The sequence below is a fragment of the Dipodomys ordii genome, unplaced genomic scaffold (genome assembly GCF_000151885.1).
Source record: "Dipodomys ordii isolate 6190 unplaced genomic scaffold, Dord_2.0 Scaffold64, whole genome shotgun sequence".
Taxonomy (NCBI): domain Eukaryota; kingdom Metazoa; phylum Chordata; class Mammalia; order Rodentia; family Heteromyidae; genus Dipodomys; species Dipodomys ordii.
This window is the reverse complement of record NW_012267280.1, coordinates 6,311,054-6,329,801: the sequence shown is the minus strand read 5'-3', so window position 1 is coordinate 6,329,801 and position 18,748 is coordinate 6,311,054. Positions and strand designations below refer to the sequence as shown.

General features: G+C 56.5%; 1 protein-coding gene across 1 annotated transcript in view; it reads left to right on the top strand.

The window, feature by feature from the left end:
* Positions 1-18,748, top strand: part of Mcf2l (MCF.2 cell line derived transforming sequence-like) — a 47,114-nt gene that overhangs the window by 26,260 nt on the left and 2,106 nt on the right. The window contains exons 11-26 of the mRNA XM_013022926.1: positions 373-564; positions 1,046-1,205; positions 2,521-2,594; positions 2,808-2,884; positions 4,573-4,639; positions 5,322-5,437; positions 6,484-6,553; positions 8,481-8,573; positions 8,654-8,746; positions 9,297-9,422; positions 9,784-10,005; positions 10,239-10,331; positions 11,251-11,329; positions 11,412-11,478; positions 14,726-14,841; positions 18,337-18,458. Coding sequence (XP_012878380.1) covers positions 373-564; positions 1,046-1,205; positions 2,521-2,594; positions 2,808-2,884; positions 4,573-4,639; positions 5,322-5,437; positions 6,484-6,553; positions 8,481-8,573; positions 8,654-8,746; positions 9,297-9,422; positions 9,784-10,005; positions 10,239-10,331; positions 11,251-11,329; positions 11,412-11,478; positions 14,726-14,841; positions 18,337-18,458 — 1,767 coding nt within the window. The remainder of the gene's footprint in view (positions 1-372; positions 565-1,045; positions 1,206-2,520; positions 2,595-2,807; positions 2,885-4,572; positions 4,640-5,321; positions 5,438-6,483; positions 6,554-8,480; positions 8,574-8,653; positions 8,747-9,296; positions 9,423-9,783; positions 10,006-10,238; positions 10,332-11,250; positions 11,330-11,411; positions 11,479-14,725; positions 14,842-18,336; positions 18,459-18,748) is intronic.

Below are 18,748 nucleotides of genomic sequence, written 5' to 3'. Positions count from 1 at the left end.
CACTGACTGCACACCTGTCCCCCCCCCACTAATGAGAGGAACCTGCCCCTGAGTCCCTTCTGGCCCAGTGACCTCCTCACTGGCTGATTGGTTATTGCTTGAAGACTCGGTGCACCCCTTCCTTTCCTCACCATTGTGGGTGTCTGCACAGTACCAGCCCATAGGGCTCATGGCCCAGGAACTCAGTCTGCTGTTCACTCACACAGGGCCCTGCCCGCCTGCAGGGCAGGTCCAGCCCGGGGTGTCTGTTGGACTCTGTATCCTCCGGCCTCCATGGCTGAGCTCCATCAGCAGATACACGGGACGCAGGGGGTGGGGCGCCACAGGGGAGACGGCCAGGCGCAAACTCTCATGGTGATGCTTTGTTCCCAGTCCATGAAGTGGTGCGATGAGGGCATCTACCTGCTGGCCTCGCAGCCCGTGGATAAATGCCAGTCCCAGGATGGTGCCGAGGCAGCTCTCCAGGAGATCGAGAAGTTTCTAGAGACTGGTGCAGAAAATAAGATCCAAGAGCTCAATAAAATTTACAAAGACTATGAATCTATCCTCAACCAGGACCTAATGGTAATTGGACCCGAGCATCCCTTCTTAAGCCCAGAGTCCTGGCGGCGGGAAGTTACCTTGTGGGGTGTCGGGAGGAATCTTTTAGTGAAAGGCCACAGACAGGGCATGCTGGGGGTGCAGAAGAGGAGGAAGGTGAAAGAGGCTAGGCCTCCCCGCTGCACCCATCCACCAGCACAGGGGTCTCCTACAGCTTCTAGACACCCCCTGTGGCCACCTTGTGCCAAGGGTGGCATTCACACATTCTGGTAGTCCACCAAAGCCGGACTCCCCACCTCCATCTGCCGGCCCCAGCCCCCCTCCAGGCCAGCAGGAGGGAGCTCTGCACCTCCCACAGCTGCTCCCTGCCCCAGGCCCAAGATGGATGCTGCCTGGGAGCCTTTGGGTGGGGAGGCCAGGCACAGTGAGGCCCATCCTGCCTCAGGATTGGTTTAACGACCGACACCCACCTCTATAAGATGCCTCAGCAGCTGTGTCGTTCCAGGAACACGTGCAAAAGGTCATTCAGAAGCAGGAGAGCATGCAGGACATGTTTCACCGCAGACAGGCCAGCCTAAAGAAGCTGGCGGCCAAGCAGACGCGGCCTGTGCAGCCCGTGGCCCCCAGGCCGGAAGCACTCACCAAGTCGCCCTGCCCCTCCCCAGGTTGGTGCCGCTGCCTCATCCCGCTTGGGGTCCTTGAGCTGGGGCAGCCTCAGAAGCCCCATGCGTGTTCGTCCAATCCCTCATGGCCTTCCCCTCTTCTCATCTGGGCCTCCTCCGGGGCCAGCAGTCTGCAGCCCAGGGTTCATCCGGTCTTAGCCCCACCCTTTTTATTTATTTATTTATTTATTTTGTCAGTCTTGAGGCTTGAACCCTGGGCCTGGGTACTGTCCCTCAGCTCAAGGCCAGCGCTCTACCACTTGAGCCACATCACCACTTCCAGTTTTCTGAGTGGTTTATTGGCCATAAGAGTCTCTCGGACGTACTTCCCCAGGCTGGCTTTGAACCGAGATCCCCAGATCTCAGCCTCCTGAGGTGCTAGGATGACAAGCCTGAGCCACCTGCGCCCGGCCCCACCCTGTTTTAAACAACAAGCCTCCAGAGAACTGCTTTGTGCCTCTTTATCTGAGGCCTGCACCTATAGCAGAGTGCTTCGTCCCTGCCTGAGTCCCACAAAGCTGGGCATGCTGGTGGTCCACCAAGGAAAGTTCCTCGGGTTGTCTCCCCTTCCCTTCTGCCCAGTACCCACTGCCCACTGTTACCAAAGCAGCACCCCCTCACTCTGCTCTGACTGCTCCAGCCCTCTAGCCATTCCCGACCCAGGACACCATGTCCTGGGCCCTACCATGGGACCCCACTGGCTGCGGACCTTCCCAGCCCTGTTCCCCAGCCAGGTTCTCCCCAGAAGCTCTCCTCCACTGCCACGGCAGAAACTGCTCCATCTTCTGAAACTCCATCTCCTGCTGCCAGAGCATTTCCTTTCCTTCCTTGCTTGGCTCTGTCACAGGGACAGAGATGAGGGGGCATGGGGTGGGGTCTCCTGTGGGCCTCAGGGCCTTGGCAAATGTCCAACACAAGGACTGAGTGCCTGGAGAACCAGGCTCTGCCTTCCTGCATGTTGGGTTAAGAGGAGAATGCTTCCTGACCCATGTGGAGCCCCCAGGGGTCGCCCAGGGACCTTCCCGCCTGCCTGCCCTGTTCCCACCATTCCCTCCCTCTCACCAGCCAGTTTTTGCCTCGGCCCCTCCCTCTGCCTGCAGTTTCATTCAGGCCCATCCTGCCCCGCCCAGGGGCTGTGGGATGGTCCCTAGCTTTCTTGGGCAGCTCTCCATCCCTCCACTCCCTCCACTCCCTCACGCCCCCATCCACCTTCTCCATTCCCGTCCTTTCATCCACAGGCCTTTTCCTTTTTTCCCCACTGGGCATGTTTCCCCCTCCAGGAAGAGCTAATGCCTCCTCCCCCCACTGTCCACCACAGGCACCTGGCGGGGATCCGAGAATACGAGCTCTGAGGGCAGTGTGGTCCGGAGGGGCCCCTACCGGAGGGCCAAGGTGAGGCAGGGGCAGCATGAGCCACGTAGCCCATCTGGGTGGCACAGCCAAGGCTTCTTAGCCCTCCTCGAGTGGCCACTTCCTGACCTGTGGGTCCATCCTTCCTCGGAGACTGGCCCTCAGATGGGGACGGGGCCGGGTCTGGTGGGGAGAGCTAGCCTTTGAGGCTGCTTCTCCCCGATTTCAAAATAAGCACTGCTGTTCTCTTCTCAGAGTGAAATGAGTGAGACCCGGCCAGGCAGGGCCAGTTCCACGGGGGACGAGGATGAGAGTCTGGCTGTCCTGCGCAGGTGTGTGGCTGTCCCCCTCCCCACTTCCCTCTCCCTTACCTCCCCCCTCTCCCCCCAGTGTCCAGGCTGTGCTCAGCTCTGGCTGACAGTGTCTGGGTGTTGGTGAGCCATGCACTTCCATCCTGACGGGCAGAGCGGGAAGGAGGCTGGAGCTGACTGAGCACACCACCTTAGGGGCCGATGTGCCTCTCCGCACAGCTGGGCTTGGCCAGATCCAGGGCCCTTACCCAGGCTGCCACCCTCCCCCACTTCACAAGGGCACCTGAAGGTCACTGAGTGCATGCCGTTTCACACGGCCAGCGGGACTCAGCTACCGAGTCGCTGGTCGGGTCTGCTTAAGCTCTTCGGTTTCCCCGCAGTGCTGGGTCCTTAGACTCAGGGAGCCTCATGCAAACTGAAAAGCAGCTCCTTCTTTGACCCCTGACCTGGGAGAAAGAAAGGCCTTGCTGATCCAGGCAGGCAACACAAGCTCAGGATGTGCAAACTGGAAAAAACAGAGCAGCAGGGGATGGGGGGCTTGCGCTAGTCTGGGAGGATGTCTCAAGGTAGTTGACACTGTGGATGATGTGTGTGTGTGTGTGTGTGTGTGACAGACACCATGGCTGACATGTGTGTCTGTTGGTCCCTGGATGGCTTCTGTCCTTCATGTTTTCTCTGAAGGCCTCCACCACAGGGAACGCAAGTAGATCCCTCTGGCTGCTGGGGAGAGGTTTTGGAAGCATTTGAGCAAGCCGGTGCACAGGCAGCCCCCTTCCCTGAGCCTCTGCAGGAATCTGTGGACAGAGCGAATTCTAGAGTCAGTAAAATAACCCCGCTTGTTGATGAGCAGATCCTGACCCTCTAGCTTCTGAAGGAAGCTGAGGAGGCAGAGGCGGAGGAGGGAGGGCATGGGGGAAGCTTCCCGGCAGAGCAGACGACTGGGTCCTGTGGCTCAGAGGGTGGCCTCCCTTCTGGTTGTCCGGGGTGCGGCAGGAGGGGCAAGCCCCTGAACCGTCCACCCCTGCCCACCTTGTCCACACCAGGACCTGGACATGCCGTGCATGCTGATAGTTAGACTGACCCATGCAAGCCCCAGTCCAGGAGCCCCACCTGCTCCTGCTGTCATGAATTTAATTCGGGTGCCTCGCAGGAGGCCCATGTGGGAAGAAAGTCTGAATGGCCAATGGATCTGTAGCCCCGATGGTGGCCCGTGCAGGAGCGGAGTGCGTGGTGCAGGCCCAGGGGTGGGGCTGAGGCCGAGCTGCGGAGCCACACTGCGTGTGGCTGGCCTGGGAGGGCCAGAAGACTCAGTGTGGGGAGGGCCAGGGTCTGCTGGTAGAGGAGCCTGCAGAGAGCCGATTGACCCACGTATGCGAGCAGACGGAGAGCTGACTGACCCTCATGCACATGCACACGGGTGGAGCTGGAGGGCTGGCTGTGTGCGCATGGGGCCAGAAGGCTGGAGTGAGTTGGATCCCTTCTAGAAGGTTGTAGAGCTGGCCAGCCACCGTCCCGAGGGGCGAGGGGCAGGTGGGAAGGGCAGTCAGGGCGTGTGCACCCTTGAACTCCACTTCCCCTTTTATCTTTCCCTGAGCAAGTCCTCTTAAGCATACCACCGTGTTTCTTGGTCCACACGTAAGACCAGAGACCCAGTTATTCCTGCTGCCCTTCCTGCTCTAACCCTTGTGGCTCTCCATGCCCGTCCATAGACACGTGATGAACGAACTCCTGGACACAGAGCGGGCCTATGTGGAGGAGCTGCTCTGCGTTCTGGAGGTGAGGCTGGACAGGACAGGGGGGAAGGAGGAGGGGAAGGGGAGGCTGGACACGAGGGGATTGGGGAGGAAGGGAGGAAACCCACATCACCCTTGCTCTGTAGCTTCATTTTGAAACTCCTTTCAAAAACGAGGGCTCATGTGTATACACACAAAGCACGTGCCTTGTTCCCAGGGGTCCCATTGGTAGCACCATGTCCTTCAGGCGGGAAGGTGTGGGAGGGGGGTGGAATGCAAGGTCTGCACAGGGAACAGGAACACCTGACCTTCACTAGCATGATGAGATGTGTATGGAGGCTTCCAGAATGAGGCAGGGGTAGAGGTGCTGAATGCTCCCCGTGGTGCACTGGGGCGAACAGCTGCAGCTGGTCTTGAATGCAGGCGGGAGTGTGGTAAAAGAGATAAGCTTCCACCAGTAGCACCCACACCAGCTGCTGTGCATAATGCCCGTGTACAGCTTTGTCCAGATGAACTGCTTGAGAGACAATTGCCAATGATTAGGAGTGGAGCTGCTTGGTTAGTTCATTCACGTTTGTGGTGTTGAGAAGCAAGCTGAGAGCAGTCGTGCCAGCTCAGTGCTCTGCCCTGGACTGGCCCGTCAACATTGAGCAACCCAGAGCCAGCACTGCCCAGCTGCGGCCTGAGGCCTGGGCTGTCCGGGCTGACCCATCCTCTCCCTGCAGGGCTACGCCGCAGAGATGGACAACCCCCTGATGGCTCATCTCATCTCCACCGGTCTGCACAGCAAGAAGGATGTTTTGTTTGGGAACATGGAGGAGATCTACCACTTCCATAACAGGTGGATCACCCTTGGTGCACACTGCCCTCGGCACACACCGTCTGGTCCTTTACCCACCTGTAGGCCCTGGCTGTGCGTGGCTGACAGTCGCCCAGGATATGCTCAGAGCAGCAGGCCTGGGATTGGGGTGCAGGAAAGCAGGACAGGCTGGCTAGCCCCCGAGCTGTCCTCCCCCACCCCCAAGGTTAAGCTTTGGCACTGGGGACCTGAAGGTCACATTACCACTTGGGCTCATTCTTAAAAAGGATGGTGAACAGGTGTGCCTTCCTGTCACTCTTAGGAGAGCTAAAAGGCTGTCTGTCCCCAGAGAACAGGAGTGGCCTCTCTGTGGCTTTGTTGTTGGATGGCATAGCCATCCACTGGCATGCTGACCCATGGCTCCACTTTGCTATTTTGTGGCTGTAACCTAATGAGCAGGTGCTTGCTTGCTGGAGTACAGATGAGCTGGTAGACATTCCACACAGGTTTGGGGGAGGCGGACAGTGGACGTTTGCACCCCTGTCCCAAAGAGGCCTGGCACGAGCAGACCCCATCCACAGCACTGCCATGGGGACTGGGCCCTGGAACCCTGGCCTCCGCCACCCCTCCTCTGCCTCACCGTTTCTCACCAAGAAAGATGCTGCCCATCACTGGCCCTGCAGGGCTACACACTTCCTGAGGGTTCCAGAACTTTCTCATGCAACCAGGGTGTGGCCCCACAGCTCAAAGCTGCACTGCTCCCATGCAGAACGGCCCACAGTTGCTTCCTCTCTGAGGCTTCTTCCCAGGAGATGAACACAAGCCGGGTGTTGAGAGCAGAATCAGCCCTGCACTGGGGCTAGTGCCACCCGTGCCCGCCCGTCCATGCCAGGCCTGCAGAGCTCTTCACAGCTCACATCTGTGCTGCTGCACCCACCCAGACACAGCTCCAGCTTCTGTGTGCACACTGGGTCGGAAGCAGGGACATAGCACAGGATGGTGTGGGTGACATTATGGGTCAAAGCATGATGTCCCCTGGAAAATGGTCACCACATCTGTGCGTCTTGAGCACGTGCCCCTCTGCTTAGGATCTTCCTGCGGGAGCTGGAGAGCTGCATGGACTGCCCGGAGCTGGTGGGGAGGTGCTTCCTGGAGCGGGTATGTACCACCACATCGGCACGCACCACGCCGCTCCCCAGACTACTCAGTCCCTGTCTGTGACTCCAATTTCCATAGCAGTTCCCAGCCCCAAAGTACCAAGCACTAGTGCCCCCTGGCCCCCAGAAGGCCTCCAAGTTTGGGGGAGGGCAAAGAAAAGTTTTGAAGATTAATAACTAGCTTTCAGCGCCCAGGCCCAGAGTTCAGGCCCCATGACCGGAAATTTAAGAAAAAAAAAGAGAAAACCCATAAAACACACACTTTGGGGATACTGAAGTCAAGGCCGGCTGCAAGTTAGAGAGGCAGTGGGACTTTCCCACACAGGATGGTGCTGTTTGTATTTGGGTCTGGCCCTGGCTCAGACTCCTCACTTGTTCGATGACACTGGACAAGTTGCTGGTGCCCTCCCAGACCCAGAGGACGCCATCAGGTGGCGTGCAGGAGCTGCTAGTTCAGCAGTGTGGGAAGGAAGCTCACGTAGGAGACCAGAGCGATTTCAGGAAATAAAGAATGGGAGGCTGAGGTTGTCTGGGATTGGCACTGAGAGAGGAAGCAGGAGGAGGAGCCGTATTTGTCCCAGCTCAGACAAAAGAGACTTCAGGGGCACTGTTCTGGGGCCAGGGTCACCTCACTCGCGGTGGTGCCCCGGGAACCTCTCAGCAGTGCAGGTGCTCTGGTCAGCCACGCAGAGCTCTCAGCGGTGCATCCTTCACAGTGCCACGCCCACCCAGCAGGCCAAACCTGGAGGGGCCGCAGTCCCTCGTTTTGGGGGGAACGCCACCATCTGAGCCGGTTTTCAGGTGTCCTCGGAAGCTCCCTGTGGCAGGAGGCACGGATGGGCGCTGAGCTGCGCAGCAGGAAGGGCAGGGACGGTGGTGGACATGAGCTGCCCCTCCCCGCCCTAGTGCTGCTGCTGTGGCTCCTCGGCTGCACAACTGTCCCTCAAGGCGTGTGGACAAGGTGCTCACCAGGGAGGTCGGGGAGGCCTGGAGGCTCCGTGTCAGGGAGGAAGCGGGGCAGGCCAGGGTGGACTGTGTCAGGGAGGACTCAGGAAGGGGGGGCAGGCTAGGGTGGACTGTTTTCAGGGAGGACTCGGGAGGTCGGCAGGCCAGGATGGACTATGTCAGGGAAGACTCGGGAAGGTGGGCAAGCCAGGGTGGCCTGCGTCAGGGGAGGACAGAAACTCTAGGGACGCAGCCTGGCATTCTTGCTGAAGCTGGGCAGGGTGAGCGATATTTGAGGCATCACCTGAGCTGTCCCTGCCCTGGAGCCATCTCCACCCCAAAACTGTCTGTGTCCCAAAGCCCCTGTGTTCTGTGGCTATCAGTACCCCTAGAGTTACCTGAACCCTTAAACCAAGATGGTCTTAAAGAAAGATAGACCCTGATGCTGTCCTGCAGCCATCTCCAGCCTAGTCCAGTGAGCCACGGCAGTTCTATTTCACACAGGGCTCAGGTGTGCTTGTTATAAAAACACTTGTATCAGTTTCCAAACTGCCTGAGAAGACCCTAGAACTGTGTGTAAATAACCAGACAGAGAATGCTAATAAACATAGCTGGCTACTGAAGGATAGATGCTGTGATTGATTGATGGACTGTCTGATAAAGATATATATATAGATAGATAGATAATAGATAAGTAATAGGTGATAGATAATAAACAATAGATAGATGATAAATGATAGATAGTTGATAGATAACAGATAAATAATAGATACATGATAGATAATAATAGGTGATAGACAGATAGATGATAGATAGATGCATGCTACTGAAGAACAGGATGTGGCAGAACCCAGAGCACCATCACCACTTGGCCACCCAGGCCTGTGATCTGAGATGGTCAATAGGGAGCAGGAGCTCTCCACTGATAAGCAGAAGGGTCTGGCTGGGAGCCATGTCTCTTCCACTCCTTCCTCCTGCCGCAGATGGAAGACTTCCAGATCTATGAGAAATACTGTCAGAACAAACCACGCTCTGAGAGCCTGTGGAGACAGTGCTCCGACTGCCCCTTCTTCCAGGTAAGGCTCGGCCCTGCCTGACAAGCCTTCTCAGACAGAAGCTGGGGCCTTGCCTAACCTCAGATGCTTGGCGGTTCCAGGAGTGCCAGAAGAAGCTGGACCACAAGCTGAGCCTGGACTCCTACCTGCTGAAGCCTGTGCAGAGAATAACCAAGTACCAGCTGCTGCTCAAGGTGGGCCCCGCCCCAGCAGCCCCCACCTGTGGGCAGGCATTTGCAGCTGCTCCCACACTACACGCAGGCCTGGGGATTTCCCTCAGCTGCTCTGCCCTGGCCCATTCTGACACCCGTGAGACCTATGTGCTAGACTAGGTAGTGTGGGGGGAACCCGAAGATGAGCAGCCAAAGAGATCCCTGGGCTCATCCCACACCAGGGTTTTGTGCAGACAGGACCCTGCGTCCCCCGATTCAAGACAGGCCTGTGCCCTTCCACCTGCCAGCCCACAGCCCAGTGGGAGCGGAGAACAGGGAGGTACGAGTTTGCCCTGCATGGCAGGAAACAGTCGTGGCTATGTCTTTGGCCCTGGTCATAAGAGGAGGTGGAGGCCAGGGCTCGCCCTTGTTGAGCCTTGAGGCGGGCAGTTCACTGGGGAGCTGCGGAGTGTGGTGCTCTGGCCCAGCTCCCAAGACGCCCATCATGAGGGCAGGCATGGGTCTGTGCTTCTGAGAGCTGGCTGTCTCCATGTGTGAACACGTCCTCCGGCCTCCCCACACACACCCTTAGGAGATGCTGAAATACAGCAAGAACTGTGAGGGAGCCGCAGACCTGCAGGAGGCGCTGAGCTCCATCCTGGGCATCCTCAAAGCCGTGAACGACTCCATGCACCTCATCGCCATCACCGGCTATGACGTAAGGGGCCGGGCTGGGATGCCGAGGACGCAGCCCACTGGGTGCTCCTTGCTCCATCTGAGCTCCTAGGCCTTGATGTGAACACACATCACCCTGGGCCTAGGGAAGACCCAGGTTCTGAGCCAGGAGGCCCGGGTGGAACTGAGCAAGCACCCAGATCAACCATGAAGGTGCCAGCTGCATGGGGTGTCTCTGTGGGGGCATGGCCTCTCCAGCCCCAGTATCATCCACCCCCTCAGGTCCTGTCTGTCCCTGATGACCAGCAGGCATCCCCAGAGAGCAGAGGGGTCAGTTTTGGGTTTCTAGAAGATGAAGTGGGGAAGAGCAGCGTGTGTGTGTGCTGAGTATCCAAGTATTGCAGGGAAACCTCAGCGACCTGGGTAAGCTGCTCATGCAGGGCTCCTTCAGCGTGTGGACCGACCACAAGAAGGGGCACACCAAGGTGAAGGAGCTGGCCCGGTTCAAGCCCATGCAGAGACACCTGTTCCTGCATGAGAAGGCCGTGCTCTTCTGCAAGAAGAGGGAGGAAAGTGGCGAAGGCTACGAGAAGGCCCCATCCTACAGCTACAAGCAGTCCTTGAACGTAAGCGCATGTGGCCAGAGCAGTGTGGCTCTGCCCACTGGCCTGCGGTGAAATCCGTGGCCAGACCCTGTTCCAGCAGATTCCAAGGGGCATGGACACCCAGCTCCCCTCTGCGCGCATGGGCGTTGAGGGGGTCCTGCCATCTTTCCCTCCCACTCCCCAAATACTTCATCTTCTCTGGATGAGGCAGGAGGTTGATAATGCTATTGCCTGTCTGGTTCTGCTCTTGACAGATGACGGCCGTTGGCATCACAGAGAATGTGAAAGGCGACGCAAAGAAGTTTGAGATCTGGTACAATGCGCGAGAAGAGGTCTACATCATCCAGGTAGGTGCTGGTCTGTGTCCAGATCATCCGGCGGGGCTCAGGCCATCCCACAGGCCAGGGGTCGGGAACTCTTGGGCCTTGCCTAAGTGGCTGAAACTCCATTCAGAACTCTGTGGTTCATTGCTGAGGGGCAGGAGCTGGTCCAAGATGGCCTTGGGGAGCAAGTTCAGACCCAGGTACTGGGGATGCAGTCCCAGGAGCAGGAAGGTCCCTCCTGCCACTCTGCAGACCTGGCTCCCTGATGGGGAGGATACAGCTAGTGGGTGGACTCAAGACAGCACCCTTTGCAGGAGCTCTGCCAGGGACTGAGCCACGTCCAGGCAGGGGCTTCTAGTTCTGATTCTAACACATGAGGACTCTCGCCAGCCAAGACACTGCCACAGCAGCGTCACAGTCCCATCCTGTTGTCCAATGCGGCAGCCCCACAGAGCAGAAGCCAGACAGGGCCCCGCTCTGGCCCTGGGCGGCACCAGGGTGGCTGCCAGGCTTGGCTCCTTGGCAGCCTGATGTTAACCTGCAGCACCTAAGGCAGAGAGCCTCTTCTTTCTTGAGACAAAATATTAGTCCCTGGGCACAGCTGGCGCCAGTCGAGCGGCCCCGCCATCCACCTGTGGGTTTCACACTTGTCATTGTCCTCACAACCACTCTGAGGTCATCTGTGCACAGAGTTCCCTCCACATGCCCAGCGGCCACAGCCCCTGCAGGCTGCCACTCCCCCTCATGGCCCTCTGCCCCTGATAGCTGCACCATCCATCCCGTACCACAGCAGGGTGGACACACACAGGCCTGCTTCCCCCCCCGCCTCCCACATGCCTGATGTGCTGGTCCATCCGGTGGTCCTAGCACGTCAAGACAAGAGTCAGGTTCACAGGGCCTGAGTTCTAACCCTGTGCTGACACCAACTTTCTTTGGGGAACAGGCACCCACTCCTGAAATTAAAGCAGCTTGGGTGAGTGAAATCCGGAAAGTGCTGACCAGCCAGCTGCAGGCCTGCAGAGGTGAGGCTGCCTTCCACTGTGGTTTTCTCTAACACTCAAAAGCATGGGCGACACACTCAACCCAACGTGTCCCCTCCCACAGAAGCCAGCCAGCACAGGGCCCTGGAGCAGTCCCACAGCCTACCTCTGCCTGCACCAGCCAGTACCAGGTAAGCACCAGATGCGTGCCCAGGGCTCAAGGAAGCAGGGCTTCTAGTCTGGCATGGTGGCACATGCACTGAAGAGGGCTGAGGCAGGAGGAATACAGGTTCAAGGCCAGCCAGGCTACACAGAAAGTCCTTGTTTCAAAAAAAAAAAGAAGAGCAGGACTTCTGCATATGCAGTTTGCTCCCTATGGTCATGTACCTCCTGTGTTGGGGTGAGTTTGCCCAGGACCCCGTAATATCTGGACCTCACCTGCTGGTTCTCATTCTCAGTTAGTCCCAAAGACACCATCTCTGGTGCTCTGCCTGCAAGCACTGGTCCTGGCTCTTCATGGGTTTCCGACCATCTCTCACAGTTGGCACAGGCCAGGGGCACCTCCAGGAGACCTGGGTCTCAACACTGGGTGATAAATGAACCTAGGACAGGTGCTGGCACTAAACACGGGCGCCTGACTCCAGGTCTGAGGCTAGTACTTGTTCACCGGCAGACATGGCTTCCTGGTAACTTGTCTACCCCTGGGTTTTCATTTCTTATTTTGTTTCCTTTGTTATTTTATTTTCCTTTTCCCCTCCCATTTCTTTAATCAAGTTGAAGCATCCATGGGCCATCGGACAGTTAGTTACTTGTATATTTATATAATATTTTTAAATTAAGGTGTTGTACAAACAGATTACCATTTAATAAGTTGGGTAATGAGTATAATTCCTTAGACAATGTTGTCCCTTCCTTTGCTTCCCCCCAGTTTCCTCCTCCCATCCTTGACTAAAAGTTATTTTCCACACCATTTATACTGAGTAAGTCTATCTTATGCCTGTAAGCCTAGCTACTCAGGAGGCTGAGATCTGAGAGTTACAGTACATACACACACACACACACACACACACACACACACACACACACACACACACTGAATAACATGACAGCATTTGTTTACCCTCCCTCTCTCCCTTTCTGTGCCCCCCCTTTATCCCCCTACAACAAAAACATCCCCAAAGCAAAAACAAACACCATCACCATCACCACCACCACCATTACCACCACCATCACTATCACTACCACCACCACCACCAATAGCAACAAAACACCCATATTTCCATTTCTTGGAGTTCATTTCAATAGATGCTTTTTTTTCAGTAGTTTTTTGTGCTGATCCTGGGGCTTGAACTTGAACTCAGGGCCTGGTCCCTGTCCCTGAGCTTTTTTGCTCAAGGCTAGTGTTCTACCACTTGAGCTACAGTTCCACTTCTGTCTTCTTTGTGATTAATTGGAGATGAGTCTCACAGACTTTCTTGCCCTGGTTGGCTTTGAACCATGACAGTATTTTAAATGTCCAGAGTAATTATACCTTTAGGTTCCACCCCTAAGAGCATCCTTCTTTAGTCTGATGTTTTGTGTGTGAATTCCTAGAGTCCTGGATACATTATCATATCTAGTTGTATTTTAGATCTAACTTCCACATATGAGATAAAACATGCAACATTTGTCTCTCTGAGCCTGGCATACCTCACTTAACATGATTTGTTCTAGGTCCATCTGTTTCCTTGCAAATGATGTAATCTTACTTTTACTAATGGATGGGTAAAATTCCATTGTGTATAGGTGCAATATTTTATTGATCCTAGCATCTTTTGTAGGGCATCTGGGCTGTTTCTGGAACTTGGCTATTGTAAATAGTGCAGTAGTGAACATGGATGTGCAAGTGTATTTACCATTTTTTGGCTTGTGATGTTCTGGGTAGATGTCCAGGAGTGGTATGGCTGGGTCATAGGAAAGTTCTGTGTTTAGTTTTTTGGGGAACCTCCAAACTGCCATCCAAAGTGGTTTTAGTAGTTTACATTCACACTAACAGTGAAATAGAGTTTCTTTCCCCCCCCACATCCCCACCAGCATTCATTGTTTGAGTTCATGATGTTGGCCAATCTAACTGGGGCTAGATGGAATCTCAGAGTTGTTTGGATTTGCACTTCCTTTATGGCCAGAGTCAGTAGGCATTTCCTCATGTGTTTATTTGCCAGTTGTTAGTATTATCCCCACCTTTGGCAAAGGCATTGTAGAACTGCAGGCTAGGTCCCAGGGCTGCTGGTCAGACCCCCATCCAAAGTGGGAGAGGGAGGGACCTATCCCAGGTTTTGGCACCAAATGTAAGAATCCTTCATGACCATCCCAGGGGACCATGCAGAGACAGGCAGACACAGGAGAAACATTACATAAGGTTTATCAGAGGGACCATATTCCTCCAGGAGAGGGAGCACATAGTGTCTGTCCCATCCAGGTGGTAGGTGGTCTGGAGGAGGAAGTGAGGGCAAAAGTGAGGTAGGTGTGTGCAAGGTGGGTCTGGGCAAAGAGGGAGGGGCCAGCTGTATGGCAGGAACTGTAGAGCAGGGAGGAGCTCAGGTCTAGTTGGAGCTGAGGACCAGAGGTCTTACCTCTTCTTCTGAGAAGTCTCTTTAGTTCCGTTGTCCATTTTGTAATTGGTTTTATTAGCTTTGGAAACGGTTAGTTTCTTGAGCTCCTTGTGTATTTCGGATATTAAGCTTTGTCAGATATATTGCTGGTGAAGATCTTCTCCCAGTTTGTTGGCTGTCCTTATAGTTTAGTAACTGTGTCCTTCGTTGTGCAGAAACTTTATATTTTGATGAATCCCATTTGTCAAGTCTCTCTCCTATCTGCTGTGCCCCTGAGAATTTTTTCAAAAAGTTTCTGCCTATGACTATGAGTTTTAGTGTTTCTCCTACTCCATCTTGCAGTAATTTCGAAGTTTCAAGTTTCCAGTCTGACACTGAGGTCTTTGATCCTCTTGGAGTTGATTTTAGTGCATGGCGACAAACAGGGATCTGCTTTTAGTTTTCTACATGTGGATGTCCAGTTTTCCCAACACCAATTATTGAAGAGGCAGCCTTTTTCCCACCAAATGTTTTGGGCTCCTTTGCATAGGAGTAATTTTAAAAGAGACACCTGCTGCTGCCTCCTATTTGATAGGCAGGGACGGGGCTTCCTTCCATGTGGCTATGTGGGCAGGCCCACGCAGGCAGTGCAATGGGCAGCCTCCGGGTCCATGCAGGCAGGTCCATGGCCATCTCGGGGTGGGTCCTTGCAGGTAGTGCCACAGCCACCTCGGGACAGGTCCACGAAGACAGGGAGATAGGCAGCCTCAGGAAGGTTTCACGCAGGCAGCAAGGTGGGCAGTCTCAGGGCGGGACACGGAGGAACTAACCTGCATGTGGTTCCTTTCTTGGCATCCAATGCCACCAGTCCCTGCAGAGGAAGCGGCAGGAGCACCCGGAGGCCAGAGGACAGGAAGACGGATGCGCTGAGCTTGGAGGGCTATGTGAGCTCGCCGCCGACCCGGCCCCCCGAGAAGGGCAGAGGTGGGTGACCCCTGGGGAGGCCGCACCTGTCTGCACCGGGCCACAAGGGCGGCCCTCCCGCAGCGCTGTGCACCAGGGCAAGGGCATGCAGCCTCCTAGGGCCCGCCGTCCCACCCTATACCGCGCATGTTCTGTGCCTCCTTCCCTCCCTCCACACATGCTTTCTGCCTCCTGTCCTCCACACCACACATGCGCTCTTCCTCCTGTTCCTCCACACCACACAGGCTCTCTGCCTCCTGTCCCTCCACACCACACAGGCTCTCTGCCTCCTGTCCCTTCCCACCACCGATGCTCTCTGCCTCCTGTCCTCCACACCACACAGGCTCTCTGCCTCCTGTCCCTTCCCACCACCCATGCTCTCTGCCTCCTGTCCCTCCACACCACGCATGCTCTCTGCCTCCTGTCCCTCCACACCACGCATGCTCTCTGCCTTCTGTCCCGTCCTCCACACCACACCTACTCTCTGCCTCTGTCACTCCCTCCACCCCACACCTCCCATGCTCTCTGCCTCCTGTCCCTCCACACCATGCATGCTCTCTTCCTCCTCTCCCTCCACACCGCGTCCACACCACACATGCTCTCTTCCTCCACACCACCCATGCCTCCTGTCCCACCCTCCCAGACCACACATTCTTGGCCTTCTGTCTTCTCCCTCCTAGACGAAGCAGTCTCTAGCTCCACCTCTGAGAGCTCAGCGCTTTCCATAAAGCGCTTCACGCTGCAGGGCTTTGGTAACCTCAAAGGTCAGAAAGGTAAAGATGGGGTACTTGAACCACCTCCACTCCCTCCTCGGTACCTTGTGCCATGACCCCCTATGGGGACCAGCTCAGGTACCTACACACACACACCACACCATGCTTGCTGAATGATGTTCATCTCCACGAGAGTCAAATGCCTAAAGTTATCTTTTAGGGGTGCCTCTTGGAAACACAAAAGGCCAGCTTTGCAAGAGCAGCAGTCAGAAGTTCTCATCTGCTTTTCTGGTTGGAGGCCTCCCCTTCCTCTGTTCTCTCCACCTTTCTTCTTTGCCTGTGGTCCCTTCCCAGCTGCAGTCTCTTTCCTGCAGAGTGTCCTCTGAGCTTTGGGGAACCGCCACCACCATGGGTGCTTTGCCCAGGCTGCGCAGGCCACTCTCCACACACTCTCAGGACCCGGAGGCTGCTCAGGCTGCTCTCCGCACACCACTCAGGGCCCAGGAGGTTGTATAGGCCGCTCTCCACACACCACTCAGGGTCCGGAGGCTGCGCAGGCCACTCTCCACTCACCACTCAGGGCCCTGGCTGCGCAGGCCGCTCTCCACACACCACTCAGGACCCAGGATGCTGCACAGGCCACTCTCCACACACCAGGTCCATGAGGACCCTCAGTGGGGCAGGCCTTGGTTGGAAGAGGGTTTTCTACAATTTATTTTGTACTTTTTTATTCATTATGTACTGAGCTTGAACTCAGCCTGCACTCTGTTTTAACTACTTAGTTTTAGCTTTTTCACTCAAGGCTGGTGCTCTACCACTTGAGCCACAGCTCCACTTAAGTGATTCACAAACTTTCTTGCCTGGGCTGACTTCAAATCATGATCTTCAGATCTCAGCCACCTGACTAGCTAGGATTACAGACAGGAGCTACTGGTTCCTGGCTGTGAAATACTTTTTAAGTTAGTCAAAAGCTTGAAGACCCACTGCCGGCACTGTTCTTGTAAAGCTGAGAGGTCCACGAGGCAGCCCCTAAGACGGTGACTGATGGCCAGTGTCATGACCTCCAGTGCCATGTCCACCAACACATCTGCTCTTGGGTGGGGGAGGAGGGCTCTTCCCTCCCCTGGGAAGCCCTGGACCATTTCATTCATTCACAAACATTCCACTTGCCGCCTCTCCTTGCTTGGCCATTCCTCACACTTGCTCTGTCCTGTTGTATTTTTGCCTCTTCCTCCTCCTGCAGCTTCTCCAACCAGTCCTGACAAAAAAGCTAAGCGACATGAAGTAAAGAGCGACCCGACTCCCTTTGGTTTACGAGGTAGTATGCTGCTGGTCTTGAACATCAGCCAGGCCGGCCATGGGCCGTGCTAGTGCCAGGGTGGCAGTCGGGCGAGCTGGGAGTAGTCAGGGTGGCTGGCAGCCTCGTGCCCCGGGCAGGCACTGGCCACTGGGACACCAGGACACCATGCTTGCTGCCCTTTGGAGGCCCAGTACCGCTTGCCGCTGCTGCCCCCTGGTGGGTGTGAGTGCTGCTCACCTGCCCCAGGGTACCGGCTGGAGGGCAGGGGGGTCTGCACAGAAGGCTCCCCTCCTCAAGTTCCCCATGACCTCCCATACACAAGAGAACCATCCCCTCATGCAAGCTGAAGGGGCCCTGCTGCATGCTGGGAGTCAGGCTCCTCTGTCTTGTGTTCCAGGGGTCTTCCCAAGTCACTTGCCCCGTCCCCCAGGATCCAGTTCATGGAGCTGGCCTTGTGCTTTCATTCCTGAGCTTTCCTAGCAGTTGCAAAGCTGCATCATACCCCAGCCCCAGCAGCCAGCACGCGGGGCTGGAGCCAGGGCTCGGCTGTCTATCTTCTCCCCCCGTTCCCAGACAAGGCCCCAGCGGTGCTTCAGAGTCATGGCCCACGAGAGACCGTCTCTGAGCCAGGTTGCCCAGCACCTGTGTACTTTCCTAGCCTGTTGGTGTCTGAGGAGCACCAAGGCTCAGCCCCCTACTTTCCTAGGGAGATGAGAGGGGGTTTTCCAGAGCTGCGTAGTAGAAGCTCTCCACTCTACCGTGGGCCGGCCTCAGTCTGGGTGCTGGCAGAGACAGAACCCTTCGGCTGCCCAGCTCCACAGGATGGGGACACAGGCAGGCCCTCATGCACCAGCACCCCCTCCTTCTAGGGAAACACATGCTTACGGCCACGTTGGATGTGCCCAGGTTCACATCTGCCTCCCTGGTGGGCTTGGTGTTGGTGGACAGTTCCCTCACGTGGCAACTGCATGCACCTCTGCCCAAGTGCAGCCACTAGCAGGAACCCGCTTTCTCCACTTCCCCCAAGTGGGAACTGCTGCCACCACCATCTGACACAGCAGGACCAGAGTGAGGCAATGGTGCAGGGTCAGGTCTCTGTTGTCTGTGCCGGGGGTCGGCAAGAATGCTGGCCCGGTCACAGCTGGCAGGTCCGGGGCCACGTGGTGTTTTTATGAGACTGTTCCTCTGGGCGCCTGGTAGGTGTTGGCCATCATGGCAATGACGGAAGGCGCTGCTCTTCTGCATCAGCTCAGGGCAGGTGTGGGCCCCAGGAGGGGTGCTGTGCTGCAGGGGGCTCCCACAGAGCACATGCTTCCAGCCCGGTCCTTACCGCTGTGCAGTTGGAGCAAGCGTGTGGGACGATTTGGAAGTGGGCAGCCTGGGCTGGGACAACGCCGTCACTGCAGGAGTGAGTGTGAACCGACGGGTGAGGCCCATGGACCGCACTTGAGGAACGGCGACCCTGGCCTTGGCGTGGCCCTTATGGGAACCTGTGTCCCTCAGGCTGGAGCAAAACGTCCCACTCCCTGGAGGGCCCCGAGGACGAAGGCGGCTGGTCCAGTGCTGAGGAGCTTGCCAACTCCTCCGACGCAGAGGAAGATGGCGGCCTTGGGCCCACAAAGCTGGTAAGCGTGTCCTCCCAGAGGAGCTCAGATGCCCCTAGTCCTCTTCTCCCTCTGTGTCCTCCCCATCCCCCGTGTTTTCCCCGGCTCCCTGTCCTCCCCGTCCCCCGTGTCTTCCCCTACCCCCTGTCCTCCCTATCCCCCCATGTCCTCTCTGCCCCCTGTGTCCCTCCCATTTCCCCCATCCTCCCTGTCCCCTGTGTCCTCCCCACCTCCCCATGTCCTCCTCGCCTCCCCATGTCCTCCTCATCCCTTCCTGTCCTTCCCATCCCTGTGTCCTCCCCATCCCTGTG